Here is a 13819-nt window from a genome sequence, read left to right on the forward strand (position 1 = left end):
TGTCTGATAAAGTGACCTAATGTTGAACTTGTTTAACCCTTGTGTAAAAAGGTAAAGGGACCCCTGACCATTAGGTCCAGTTGTGGCCGACTCTGGGGTTGCGGCGCTCATCTCACTTTACTGGCTGAGGGAGCCGGTGTACAGCTTCCAGCTCATGTGGCCAGCATGACTAAGCCGCTTCTGGCGAACCAGAGCAGTGCACGGAAATGTCGTTTACCTTCCCGCCAGAGCGGTACCTATTTATCTACTTGCACTTTGTGCTTTCGAACTGCTAGGTTGGCAGGAGCAGGGACCGAGCAACGGGAGCTCACCCCGTCGTGGGGATTCGAACTGCCAACCTTCTGATCAGCAAGCCCTGAGCTCTGTGATTTAGACCACAGCGCCACCTGTGTCCCTAACCCTTGTGTAACCCTCCTCCTTTGTGACATGCTAGTGATGTAGTGATGATGTATCCATGATGCCCCTCGAAGTGTATTCTGGGGGAAAGAGGGAAGGTTTAAAAGAGGAGGTCACCTCATGCTCAGGGTTCTTACTCCTGTGGGAACTTGTTGCGCGACAATAAAGATCATGGTCTACTGACTGCTGTTTTGCTCCAAATTACTTGGCTGCAACTTCCTTCTTTTACTAACCACATGGACCCGCGGGGGACTTGCACCCCGACGAGCTGGGCTGTTGAGTAGGCTCTCACCCTAGAATTTTTCCTTAACACGAACAGTACAGTGGTACCTCTGGTTAAGAACTTAATTTGTTCTGGAGGTCTGTTTTTAACCTGAAACTGTTCTTAACCTGAAGCACCACTTTAGCTAATGGGCCTCCCGCTGCCACCGTGCTGCCAGAGCACGATTTCTGTTCTCATCCTGAAGCAAAGTTCTTAACCTGAAGCACTATTTCTGGGTTAGCAGAGTCTGTAACCTGAAGCGTATGCAACGCGAGGTACCACTGTACAGTCATACCTCATGTTACGTCCGCTTCATGTTACGTTCTTTCAGGTTATGTTCCGCGCCGTTCCAGAAGTACCGGAAAGGGTTACTGCCGGGTTTCGCCACTCGTGCATGCACAGAAGCGCAAAATGACATCACGCACATGCGCAGAAGTGGCGAATCGCAACCTGCGCGTGATCAGACGCGCCGCTGCGGGTTGCGCTCTTTTCATGTTGCGAACGGTTGCGCTCTTTTCATGTTGAATTAATGGGTCAACCCTGAGCAGGATTAGCACTGGACACAGCCCATGAGATGTCACCACCGTGGGCTTTTCAAGTCCAGTCCTAGCCAAGAGACACTGGTGATGGGGGTCCCAAACCCACCTGCCACGATGAGGGACCCCTTGGCCTTACCTTCAGCCCGTCCACCATGACCCGGTCGCCGAGCTTGAGGCCGAGGGAGATGAGCATGAGGTTGCCCGGGATGTTGTCGTAGTTGGGCAGGGTGACCTTGGGGAGGTTGCAGCTCAAGGGCACAGCGTCCAGCAGCAGCTGCTTCAGCTCCTTGGCGATCATGGCCGCCTCGGCTTTGTCCAAGGTCATGTCCATGGGGTCTGGGACCACGTCGGACGGCGCCTGGCCTTTGCTGTTCTGTTGGGAGAGAGGATTGCGCAGGGAGGGCATTGAGCTGGAGGAGACGCCATGGGAGTCCGTGGGGGTGAGGGGGGGGAATCCTCCACACCCCATGAACCATAAACCCCAGACTATCAGATTTCAGTGAAAAGGGAGAGGAAGTTTCTAGCATTTATAGAACCTGAGATGGGAGGGCAAAATGTACAGGCATTGTTCTTATATTTGTGTCTGTGTTAAAGACTAGATTGCCCCTCCAGCCTTTCAGTCTCTCTCTCTCTCTCTCTCTCTCTCTCTCTCTCTCTCTCTCTCTCTCTCTCTCTTGCACACACCAACATTCCTCAAATGAAAATAGGGACACTTCTCACTCTCTTCCTTTCCCCAAAAGGACCCTCCTCAACCCCCCATTTTTTGCCCCTCCCTCCCACAGAGGATTTCCTATCAGCCGTCTAGAGAGGCCTTGGGAAACCCAGCCAGATGGGTGGGTAATAATAATAATAATAATAATAATAATAATAATAATAATAATATCAGAAGAAGAGCAAGTGCCACCAGTGCTACAGCAACTTTGTGTCCAGGGCAGCTGTCCATGGAGGCACATGTCAATTCTGTGTCCAGGGCAGCTGTCTCCCAGCTCCACCTGGTACGCAGGATGAGACCCTCCCTGCCAGCAGACTGTCTCTCCAGAGTGGTGCATGCTCTGGTTATCTCCTGCTTGGACTACTGCAACGCGCTCTACATGGGGCTACCTTTGAAGGTGACCCGGAAACTACAACTAATCCAGAATGTGGCAGCTAGACTGGTGACTGGGAGCAGCCGCCGAGACCACATAACACCGGTCCTAAAAGAGCTACATTGGTGCTGACCTTAAAAGCCCTAAATGGCCTCAGACCAGGATACCTGAAGGAGTGTCTCCACCCCCATTGTTCTGCCCGGACACTGTGGACCAGCACCGAGGGTCTTCTGGCAGTTCCCTCCCTGCAAGAAGTGAGTTTACAGGGAACCAGGCAGAGGGCCTTCTCAGTAGTGGCACCCGCCCTGTGGAACGCCCTCCCACCAGATGTCAAGGAGAACAACAACTACCAGACTTTTAGAAGACATCTGAAGGCAGCCCTGTTTAGGGAAGTTTCTAATGTCTGATGTTTCATTGTGTTTTTAATATTCTTTTGGGAGCCGCCCAGAGTGGCTGGGGAGGCCCAGCCAGATGGGCGGGGTATAAATAATAAATAATAATATATTACTACTACCATCATCATCATCATCATCATCATCATCAATACGTTTATCCACCACCACTTTCTTACCCTGACGGCTGGGTTGGCACCATGTTCCAGGAGACATTTCACGGCCCCAAGGCACAGGTTGGAAGCAGCAATGTGGAGGGCTGTTCCGTGGTTGAAGTCGCTACACGTTGAGTTCAGAACTGAAGGGGGAAGGAATAGACAGGTCGCACAGGTATTAGAACCAACTTGCCACCGTTAGCATTTCACACTTACTCGCAGCGATGAGCCAAACCATGGTTTAGTGAGAATGGGCAAGTGTGCAAGCAGCCAGAGAGGAAACTGAGACTGCTCCATCCCTCCTCCAGCTCTTCTTTCGCCATGTTACCCAGAGCTAAGCCATGGTTTGCCTTAGTCACCTTCAAACCTAGGTTCATGGTTTGTCTCCCCCAAACAAACCACAAGCGGCAAAGCAGGAACAACTTTGGTTGCAACTCATGGTTTGTTGGGAGAGACGAAGAAGAAGAAGAAGAAGAAGAAGAAGAAGAAGAAGAAGAAGAAGAGGAGGAGGAGGAGGAGTTTGGATTTGATATCCTGCTTTATCACTACCCGAAGGAGTCTCAAAGCGGCTAACATTCTCCCTTCCCTTCCTCCCCCACAACAAACACTCTGTGAGGTGAGTGGGGCTGAGAGACTTCAGAGAAGTGTGACTGGCCCAAGGTCACCCAGCAGCTGCATGTGGAGGAGCAGGGAATCGAACCCGGTTCACCAGATTACGAGTCTACCGCTCTTAACCACTACACCACACTGGCTCTCAAACCATAACTTAGCTCCAAGCAGCCTGGCAGCAGGGAGACCGGGAGAAGGGTGAAATAATCACTGTTATTTGGCTTAGTATTATGTGCAAACCAGGCCAGAGCAGGCGAGGCTGTTTATGGAACAAGGTCAAAGGAAGTGAAGGCCATGGGAAGCTACAGAAATTCCAGAAGGGTTGGTCTTACAGCAAAAATGAGTTTTGTGGCACCTTAAAGACTAACCAGCAATGACAAACCTAGACAACATCTTAAAAAGCAGAGACATCACCTTGCCAACAAAGGTCCGTATAGTTAAAGCCATGGTTTTCCCAGTATTGATGTATGGAAGTGAGAGCTGGACCATCAAGAAGGCTGATCGCCGAAGAATGGATGCTTTTGAATTCTGGTGCTGGAGGAGACTCTTGAGAGTCCCATGGACTGCAAGAAGATCAAACGCATCCATTCTGAAGGAAATCAGCCCTGAATGCTCACTGGAAGGACAGATCCTGAAGCTGAGGCTCCAAGACTTTGGCCACCTCATGAGAAGAGAAGACTCCCTGGAAAAGACCCTGATGCTGGGAAAGATGGAGGGCACAAGGAGAAGGGGACGACAGAGGACGAGATGGTGGGACGGTGTTCTCGAAGCTACCAGCATGAGTTTGACCAAACTGCGGGAGGCAGTGGAAGACAGGAGCGCCTGGCGTGCTCTGGTCCAGGGGGGCACAAAGAGTCAGACACCACTAAACGACGAAACAACAAAAGACTAACCAATTTATTTTGGTGTCAGCTTTCATGAACGACAACCTGCTTCATCGGATGCCTGAAGTGAGGTTCTGAAAATTATTTGTCTTTGCAGTCTGTTCCCCCAGCTTTGTGGCGCTGCCCTTGAAGACTGTTCAGAAACTACAACTGGCTCTGAACATTGCAAATGAATCACAAACTCGAGTGGGTCCTTATCTGAAAAATTCTTCTCCGACTTCCGATTTGTTCCCACCTGGGTCCAATTGAAGGTTTGGGATCCTGTGCTCTCTCGATTAAACAGTGCCAGGATCCAGCTGCCAGGATCCTTGGCACAACCAATCTCCCACATCCAGGCTGACAACTACATTTTTGCAAACATTTTGAAGCCCTGGCCATGCGGCTTCTTCCTTATTCCTGCTTTATAGCAGGTGCAGTCAACGCGATACACTCCAGATCGTGGAATCGTAGAATTGTAGCATAGGAAGGGACCCCAAGGGTCATCTAGTCCAACCCCCTGCAATGTTGTGGACTACAACTCCCATCATCCCTGATCACGGACCACGCTGGCAAGGGCTGACTTCTCCTGCTTTACAGTATTTCAGAGCTGAGTCTGCCCATTAAAAACACTTTTAAATAATAATAATAAAAAGGAATACAACAAACATTGGTGGATGGCTGGGAGTTCCTTACACAGTGCTGCGATTCTGGGTGAAGAAGGTTGCCTAGGAGTGCCAACCCTCAGGAGATGAAGAGGAGAAATCAGCTGACTGGTTTTTGTTGTTGTTTTGTTGCAGCTGCTGCTGTGATGCTCAATATTATCAGTCAGAGCTTCTTAGGAAGGAAGCAAGGAATTAATCCAAGCCAACACCTCTGGCACTTTTGCAAACCTCTCCTTACAGAGGACTACTCATTATTTATTTTGTAAATTTTTTACACCAATTGTGGGGCCAAAACAAAACAAAACAAAACCTCCAAACCGTTCACAAAGCGAACAGAACAATAAAATAATAGGCAAAAACAATTCAAAGCCTTCAAGGAATAAAGACTGGTGATAAACTAAAAAGCCATTAAAATGCACACCAACATTCTGTGTTATCTGGGTAGGCTTGCCTAAATAAAGTTTTGTGGGGGTTTTTAGCGGGTACTGAAAAGAATTTAGCGAAGGAGCCTTTCTGGTGTCAATTGGCAGGGAGTTCCAAAGGGCAGGTCTTACAAATGCGGAAGGGGTGTTATGTGACAGTGCCAGCTCTGCAGATCAGAGCAGTTGATGGGGCATATAAGGGGTAAGGTGATCTCACAGGTAAACTGGCCCCAAGTTACTAAGGGCTTTGTGTTGTCAAGGTGAGCTCTGAGGTGAGGCGCAGGAGATACAGGAAGTCCCGCCCTCTTCTGGGCAGGCTCTGCCCCCCTCCTTCCAAACCCACCTTTTGGCTTGGAGGCCTTCAGCAGGATGCGGATGAGTTCCGGGACGTCAAAGTAAGCCGCGTAGTGCAGGGCGTTCATGTTGGTCCAGCGGCTGCGCAGGGTCACATCCGCACCCAAAGCCAAGAGCTGGTTGGAGAGGCGCACAGCAGCGGCTGGGTCACCTGGGAAGGAGGACCACAGCGATAAACTGGATTACCCAACAGGCAGACTGAGCACAAGCGTAGGGCACCAGCACAGCAGGAGCACAAAAAATAATACATTTATTCAAAAAAGAATTTGACATTTTCTACTTAAACAAAAGTATGCAAGTAGTCATTTAATTTCAGAACACATGTACGTTTTGTCTCATTTGGGGGGGTCTTTTTATGGTTTAGCATTGTTTTTATTTTGAATTATGAACCCGGGGGGTAGGGGCATCAATCTTTCCAGTGCTCAGGGCCTCTAAGAGTCTAAATCCGGCCCTGGATAAGCCCAAAGCTTCTGTGATGTCAGAGGCAGCTCAGCCAATCACCACCAGAAACTTCTTCATCCATATTTTCAAACTCCTTAGTGCAGTGATGGCCAAACTTGACCCTCCAGCTGTTTTGGGACTACAACTCCCATTATCCCTTGCTAACAGGACCGGTGGTCAGGGATGATGGGAATTGTAGTCCCAAAACAGCTGGAGGGCCAAGTCTGGCCATCACTGCCTTAGTGTGTTACAGTACAGATATTGCCGTGAATGCAAAACTGACTAAAACCCACAGGCGGTGGAGTCAATTTTTAAAAGCGGGTTGGAAGACCAGACGGGAGCGTGGTTTCTCCTGAGAGAGCTGGCTCTGAGGCCCAGGAGAGACACCTGAGGGGGGGGCGCCAAGAATAGAGAGTAACACCCCCCCATGGCTTCCTTACCGACACCATGGGCACCAGCCTTGCAGGCGTAATGCAGCAGCGTCATGTCTGTCAGCCCATCGCGGTCGTTGACGTGGCAGCCTCGCTTCAAGATCTGCGGGATGCAAGTCACCAAGAAGGGTGTCAGTCAGAGGTGTAAACGGATCCATCTCCCCTGCACCATGTGATGGCCTGGGACTCGGACTCGGAACCAGAGGAGTCTCAGTCTTCACCAGATCCTTTGCCTCAGGCATCATCTGAACCAAGTCTGGGGCCTGATCCTGAAGAGTCCCAGTCTTCCCAGGTGCCCCCACAACAAACACCATCTGGGCCAAGTCAGGGGCCTGATCCTGCCCTGGCTCCAGATGCGGGGATGACCTCGTTGCCTCCAGCTGGGCCATCACTTACAGCTGCTCCACCACCGGTTGGGTCAGGGGGGGCTGAGGTGGCCTCTGGGTCTAGTCACCCACCGACCTCTCCTGAGCTGCAGAGACTGAGGTCTGAGAGAAGGAGACCTGAGTACTCGCAGGAGGAGTGCTCGCCTTCTGGCGAGACAGGGAGGTGAGTCGCCGGGGGATCAGGACCGGCCGCTACCCCGACAGAGATAAAAGGCTGTTGGACCCCGCCCTGGGTTGCTGGAACAGCACTGCTGTTTGCTAGAACCTGCCTGTGATCCTGTGCCTGGCCTTGCCTGGTGTCCTGCCTGGTGTCCTGCCTTGGCCCTGTAGGACTGACTCCTCACGGAACCTTTGGATTCTGGACCGGTCCTGGACTGCACTTCATGGGTTACCCCCGGGCCCAGCACACACCACCCACATCAGTTGATCTGCTGAGCACGCAAGGCTGGGCGTGGCCAAGAATGAGTTTAAGCTAGAAGGGGCATCAGAGGTCATCAAGCGCAACCTGCCCCCTGCCAGCAACAAGAACCCCCACCTAAATCTGGAGCTGATCTGCAAGCGCATCTAAAAGTGGGGCAAAGCATCTTTTCCAGCCTGAAAGCCACATTCCCTGAGAGATGACTTTCCTGGGGTCGTGTGCCCGGGATCGGATGGGTGAGGGCAGAAGCAAAGGGTATGTGGCTAGAGGCAAGAGTTCGGCCGAGGAGTAGATCTGATGCTTAACTTTGTACAGGAAGCTGTACTCCAGCCACACAAAAGCCAGAGGCTTCTACATCTCCTTTCGGCCAAGGGAGAAGCATTCTCACAGTTCAAAGATCCATTCCATCCAGTCGAAAGCCTTATCGGAGGGCTTGTCGCAGGGTCTGTGAAGGATGTGGCCAGGGGAGAGAAGGACAGGGGGCAGGTGGTCTCAGGAGGGTCCCATAGGCCAAATGACAAGAGAGGCCATATTTGGCCCCTGGGGGGCTCTCCATCTGCGATCTAAAAAAACCTCCGCTCTCTTACACACATCCCCCAATGATATAGCACCTACAGTCATACCTCGGGTTAAAGTCGCTTCAGGTTGAGCGTTTTCAGGTTGCGCTCCACGGCAACCCATAAGTAATGGAACAGGTTACTTCCGGGTTTCGCCGCTTGTGCATGCGCAGATGCTCAAAATGACGTCACGCGCATGTGCAGAAGTGGAAATCGCGACCCACACATGCACAGATTGCATTCTGCTCAGGATGCGAACGGGGCTCCAGAGTCGATCCCATTCACATCCAGAGGTACCACTGTATTGCACATTATATTATGAGGAATGGGTGGGGGGTCTCTATGCTGCTCCCTTTCTGCTAACTGGGAAGGCTGGGATTTCAGGGCCTTCCCCCCTTCACCTCTTGGCTCCTAGCTACAGGCCTGCAGGAGAGGAGAGTGCCAGCGTTTGCGGAAACTACCCTACCCACACAACGGGGCCATTTTAGTGGTGGTCCCCTGGTTGTGGAATACGCTCCCTAGCAAGGAGCAGCACAGCAGGGCACACCCAGATTCCAACGCCCCCCTCCTCCCCCCCTCAGCCCACGATCCCCCAATCACAACGCCCCCATCACTTGCCTCACTGCCGATGATATCGATCTTGTGCTGCACTTGGGGTACCCACTGGCGGATGATGGCAAACAACTCCGGGACGGTGGTGATGGGGTCGTAGAGGATTTCTTGACACGCCGGGTCGTTTGGGTCGAAGAAAGTGAAAGCTGCAGAGGACGGGAGGGTGAAATGGCGGAAGGCCAGAGAAAATGAAAAACAAAAGTGGCTTTTCAAAAGATCGCCTCACTCTTATGGACCCAACCAGATGTGCCTCGAGGTCCTTTTCAACTCTACCATTCTATGAACTCCACTTGCTGGAAATTGCAGGAGGGGAAAAGCTCTTGTGCTCAGATTGTGCTTGCGGGATTCCAATATGGGTATCTGCAGGCATAGGCAAACTCTGGCCCTCCAGATGTTTTGGGACTACAACTCCCATGATCCCTAGCTAGCAGGACCAGTGGTCAGGGATGATGGGAATTGTAGTCTCAAAACATCTGGAGGTTGAGGAAGCCTGTTCTAGTTCCTCCACTTTCATACTTTCTTAAGCCATTTTTTTTTTTACTAAATAACCACATTATATTCACTACTAAGCTTCAGGAGAATTAAAGAGCCCATAATCTGTTCTTTCAAATCTTTCCTAAGCTTGTACTATAAGCATAATCATAGAGGTGTGTACCATTTCACAAATAAAACCATTGCCACGTTACCCTGTCTCTCCTCCCACTCAAAAAAAGAGACACTGGTCCCAGGTTTTTAATAACTAAAAGTTGTGCCTCTCTCCCTCTCACCTTCTCTCAGACAAAAAAGAAAAAGAAAAAAAAAGTTTCTTATTTATGCACAGTCAATTTATGGGAAGAGCAGCCTGCAAGGAGAGATTCTGTATATCACTACATTCAGTGACTCATCGCTTCTGCTTGTATTCCTGAGTCACCACCAAAGCAATGTTATTTTAGAAACAGGTCATCTGCCAGTTTGGCTCTCTCTGCCAACGTCAGCCGAGTCCAGTTCCTTATTATGCACATATTGAAAGACTTTGGGTATTCATTGGGCTTGGAGCCAGGGGGAGCCAACCGGGTATCGATCTTATTGCAAGTTTATCAATTCTGAAGCTCAACATCAAAAAAATGAAGATCATGGCCACTGGTCCCATCACCTCCTGGCAAATAGAAGGGGAAGAAATGGAGGCAGTGAGAGATTTTACTTTCTTGGGCTCCATGATCACTGCAGATGGTGACAGCAGCCACAAAATTAAAAGACGCCTGCTTCTTGGGAGAAGGGCAATGACAGGCCTAGACAGCATCTTGAGAAGTAGAGACGTCACCTTGCCAACAAAAGTCCGTATAGTTAAAGCCATGGTTTTCCCAGTAGTGATGTATGGAAGTGAGAGCTGGACCATAAAGAAGGCTGATCGCCGAAGAATTGATGCTTTTGAATTCTGGTGCTGGAGAAGACTCTTGAGAGTCCCATGGACTGCAAGAAGATCAAACGCATCCATTCTTACGGAAATCAGCCCTGAGTGCTCACTGGAAGGACAGATCCTGAAGCTGAGGCTCCAGTACTTTGGCCACCTCATGAGAAGAGAAGACTCCCTGGAGAAGACACTGATGCTGGGAAAGATGGAGGGCACAAGGAGAAGGGGATGACAGAGGACGAGATGGTTGGATAGTGTTTTCGAGGTTACAGCATGAGTTTGACCAAACTGCGGGAGGTAGTGGAGGACAGAGGTGCCTGGCGTGCTCTGGTCCAGGGGGTCACGAAGAGTCGGACACGACTAAACGACTAAACAAATTAATTCTGCACAGTCATCTCAAGGCGATGTACAATCAAAGCTGCAGAAAGCAGTTAAAAACACCAAAAAAAGAAAGATCTGGGGTGAAAGGATCTGGGAGGCTTTGACCGTGATAGGAAAGAAACAGGACGGGAGGTTATTATATGTGGTGGCAATGCAAAATTATTTAAAAGGCCTGGGAGAAGATATACAAAGATTGGAAAGGAACGTGGAAAATGAATGTTGTTAAAAAAAACCTGAAGTTATGACACTGAGATGTACAGACTTTGATGGACTTATTGAACGAAAGATTTTGTTCCCGTACCCAAGAGGCCAAGACCAGCCCGTCCTTATAGAAGCAAGAAGCCCCCACCAAAGAAGATTGGTAAAATAAACTATTGAACTATGCGGGACAAATTATTTAATTTGTAACCCAAGAAAGAAAGAAAGGACTCAACATTTTCTTTTCTTATTTTCTTTTTCATCTTAGGGGATAAACGGCTGCATATTTTTCATAAGCTTTGTGTATGGATTCTGAAATACGCTCAGAGTCGAGTAGTAATTTTGGTGTTATGTACTAAGATTGGACCCTGGAACAGATTCTCCTCACATTAGGAAAACCTCTACATGTCACTTGTAATAAGATGAAGAAGATTTCAAATCGAAACAGAAAGAATCTAAGGTTTTAAGAACGTGCGTGGAAAAAGTATTCAGGAATGAAACCAAGAGGGGGAGGGGAGGGAAGTCAATCAAAACTATGGTTTAAAAAAATTATTGTAGATGTTTTTGTTTGTTTTAATTGGAAAGTGAATAAATAGTTATGCGAAAAAACCACCCCAAAAAAGCCAAGACATTTAAAAAACATAAACTAAAACTAAACTAAAACAATCCAAAATAGACAGGGCCAAGACCCATTGACTACTGCAATGCGCTCTACATGGGGCTACCTTTGAAGGTGACCCGGAAACTGCAATTAATCCAGAATGCGGCACCCAGACTGGTCACTGGGAGCGGCCGCCGAGACCACATAACACCAGTCCTGAAAGACCTACATTGGCTCCCAGTACGTTTCTGAGCACAATTTAAAGTGATGGCGCTGATCTTTAAAGCCCTAAATGGCCTCGGTCCAGTATACCTGAAGGAGCGTCTCCACCCCCATCGTTCACCCCGGACACTGAGGTCCAGCTCCAAGGGCCTTCTGGCGGTTCCCTCCCTGCGAGAAGTGAGGTTACAGGGAACCAGGCAGAGGGCCTTCTTGGTGGTGGCACCCGCCCTGTGGAACGCCCTCCCATCAGATGTCAAGGAAATAAACAACTATCTGACTTTTAGAAGACATCGGAAGGCAGCCTTATTTAGGGAAGAGTTTAATGTCTGATGTTTTAATATATTTTTAATCTTTTGTTGGTCGCCACCCAGAGTGGCTGGGGAAACTCAGCCAGGTGGGCAGGGTATAAATAATAAAATATTATTATAAATTATTGTAATAACTCAACAGGAATGCTATTTCGCAGAACAGGGGCAGCTAAATTAAAAGCCCCCCTCCGCGTTATGGCAGAGCGGGCTTCTGAGATATTGGCTGGGGCTGATGGGAATCGGTAGCCCACAATTATCAGGAGGGCCTTGGCTACCCCTGAAATTCATCTCTGCATGATAAACCAACTATAAATTCAACCTGCCGGGACGTTCCTTTGTGCTAAGCTCACTGCAGGAGAAGAGCAGGTCCAATTTCCATCAAGGCCCTTCTTGACCGGATGAATGCACTGCAGTCTATTAATCACCTGGCCTTTTGCTGATTAACCAATTCAATTTAATCAGCACACTATTCCCAAACTCGATAAAGCAGTTTCCTCAAAGGGAGCTCTTCCTTCAGTATTGGAGCACAGGATAATTTACGGTTTAATCAACAAACGCTATGATACACAGTGTTAGAAAACAAGGCCTCATATATATGTGTGTGTGTGTATCTATATTTCCTAGGACAATAACACCTCAGAACCAAACAATTTAAATACAAACTCTCCAAAACTGTGAAGCTGATTTGCAGCCCCATTGATTAAAATATGCCTTCCCTGATTACATATGGATTCTGTCCCTTAATCAAACTGAAGATTTAGTTGGTTGCAGCTGCAGCCTTAACCATGTCTGTAGGGACTGGCTGCTAGTGACCCGCTGGGCCAACACAGTATTAATGCTAGCAAATAAAGTCCTAAATTGCTCGAGACCCAAAGATTGCCTTCTTAATACCCACAGCAGGTGGGGCCTTGGCGGTGGTGGTGCTGTTGGGGGTCTCCTGTTTGCCGCTGCCCCATGACAGGGGCTTTTTAGTGGTGGCTCCCTGGTTGTGGCATGCCCTCCCTAGCAAGGTATGTCTGTCTCTGTCGCTAAATTTATATACCTCCATCCAAGGATCGCAGGGCGGTGTGCAGTATAAAAACGTAACAAAATAACAAACGAAACCATAACACACAAATACAGTTTAAAAGGCCAGAGGTTGTTTAAGGCCCGGGAGAAGAGCAGTGATTTCACCTGGCACCTAACAGGAGTGTTTTCTATAGGAGAGCATCCCACGAATGGGGAGCCACCACAAAAAAGGCCCTGTTCTCATGTTTCTGCGCTTCGGACCTCCAGAAGAAAGACCTCAGATTACGATCACAGGGTTGGGACTGGTTCATATGGGGGAGACATATTGGGGTGAGACTATAGGATAGCTGCATATTGGAGGGGTGGCTAACACCCCAGAGCACAGGATCACACTTCAAAACACCCTTGACAGGTTAAGAGAACTGGGCCAAAACAAACAAGATGAACTTTAACAGGGAGAAATGTAAAGTATTGCACTTGGGCAAAAAAAATGAGAGGCACAAATACAAGATGGGGGACACCTGGCTTGAGAGCAGTACATGTGAAAAGGATCTAGGAGTCTTGGTTGACCACAAACTTGACATGAGCCAACAGTGTGACGCGGCAGCTAAAAAAGCCAATGCAATTCTGGGCTGCATCAATAGGAGTATAGCATCTAGATCAAGGGAAGTAATAGTGCCACTGTATTCTGCTCTGGTCAGACCTCACCTGGAGTACTGTGTCCAGTTCTGGGCACCACAGTTCAAGAAGGACACTGACAAACTGGAACGTGTCCAGAGGAGGGCAACCAAAATGGTCAAAGGCCTGGAAACGATGCCTTATGAGGAACGGCTAAGGGAGCTGGGCATGTTTAGCCTGGAGAAGAGGAGGTTAAGGGGTGATATGATAGCCATGTTCAAATATATAAAAGGATGCCACATAGAGGAGGGAGAAAGGTTGTTTTCTGCTGCTCCAGAGAAGCGGACACGGAGCAATGAATCCAAACTACAAGAAAGAAGATTCCACCTAAACATTAGGAAGAACTTCCTGACAGTAAGAGCTGTTCGACAGTGGAATTTGCTGCCAAGGAGTGTGGTGGAGTCTCCTTCTTTGGAGGTCTTTAAGCAGAGGCTTGACAACCATATGTC

The 13819-nt window shown here is 49.0% G+C and overlaps 1 protein-coding gene across 1 annotated transcript in view; it reads right to left on the reverse strand.

Moving 5' to 3' along the window:
• Positions 1–13819, reverse strand: part of CLIP3 (CAP-Gly domain containing linker protein 3) — a 38384-nt gene that overhangs the window by 13544 nt on the left and 11021 nt on the right. Inside the window, exons 3-7 of the mRNA XM_028741812.2 lie at positions 8591–8730; positions 6621–6714; positions 5729–5890; positions 2854–2972; positions 1334–1570 (exon numbers count right to left, since the gene is read on the reverse strand). Coding sequence (XP_028597645.2) covers positions 1334–1570; positions 2854–2972; positions 5729–5890; positions 6621–6714; positions 8591–8730 — 752 coding nt within the window. The remainder of the gene's footprint in view (positions 1–1333; positions 1571–2853; positions 2973–5728; positions 5891–6620; positions 6715–8590; positions 8731–13819) is intronic.

This window comes from Podarcis muralis, chromosome 7, assembly GCF_964188315.1.
Source record: "Podarcis muralis chromosome 7, rPodMur119.hap1.1, whole genome shotgun sequence".
NCBI lineage: Eukaryota > Metazoa > Chordata > Lepidosauria > Squamata > Lacertidae > Podarcis > Podarcis muralis.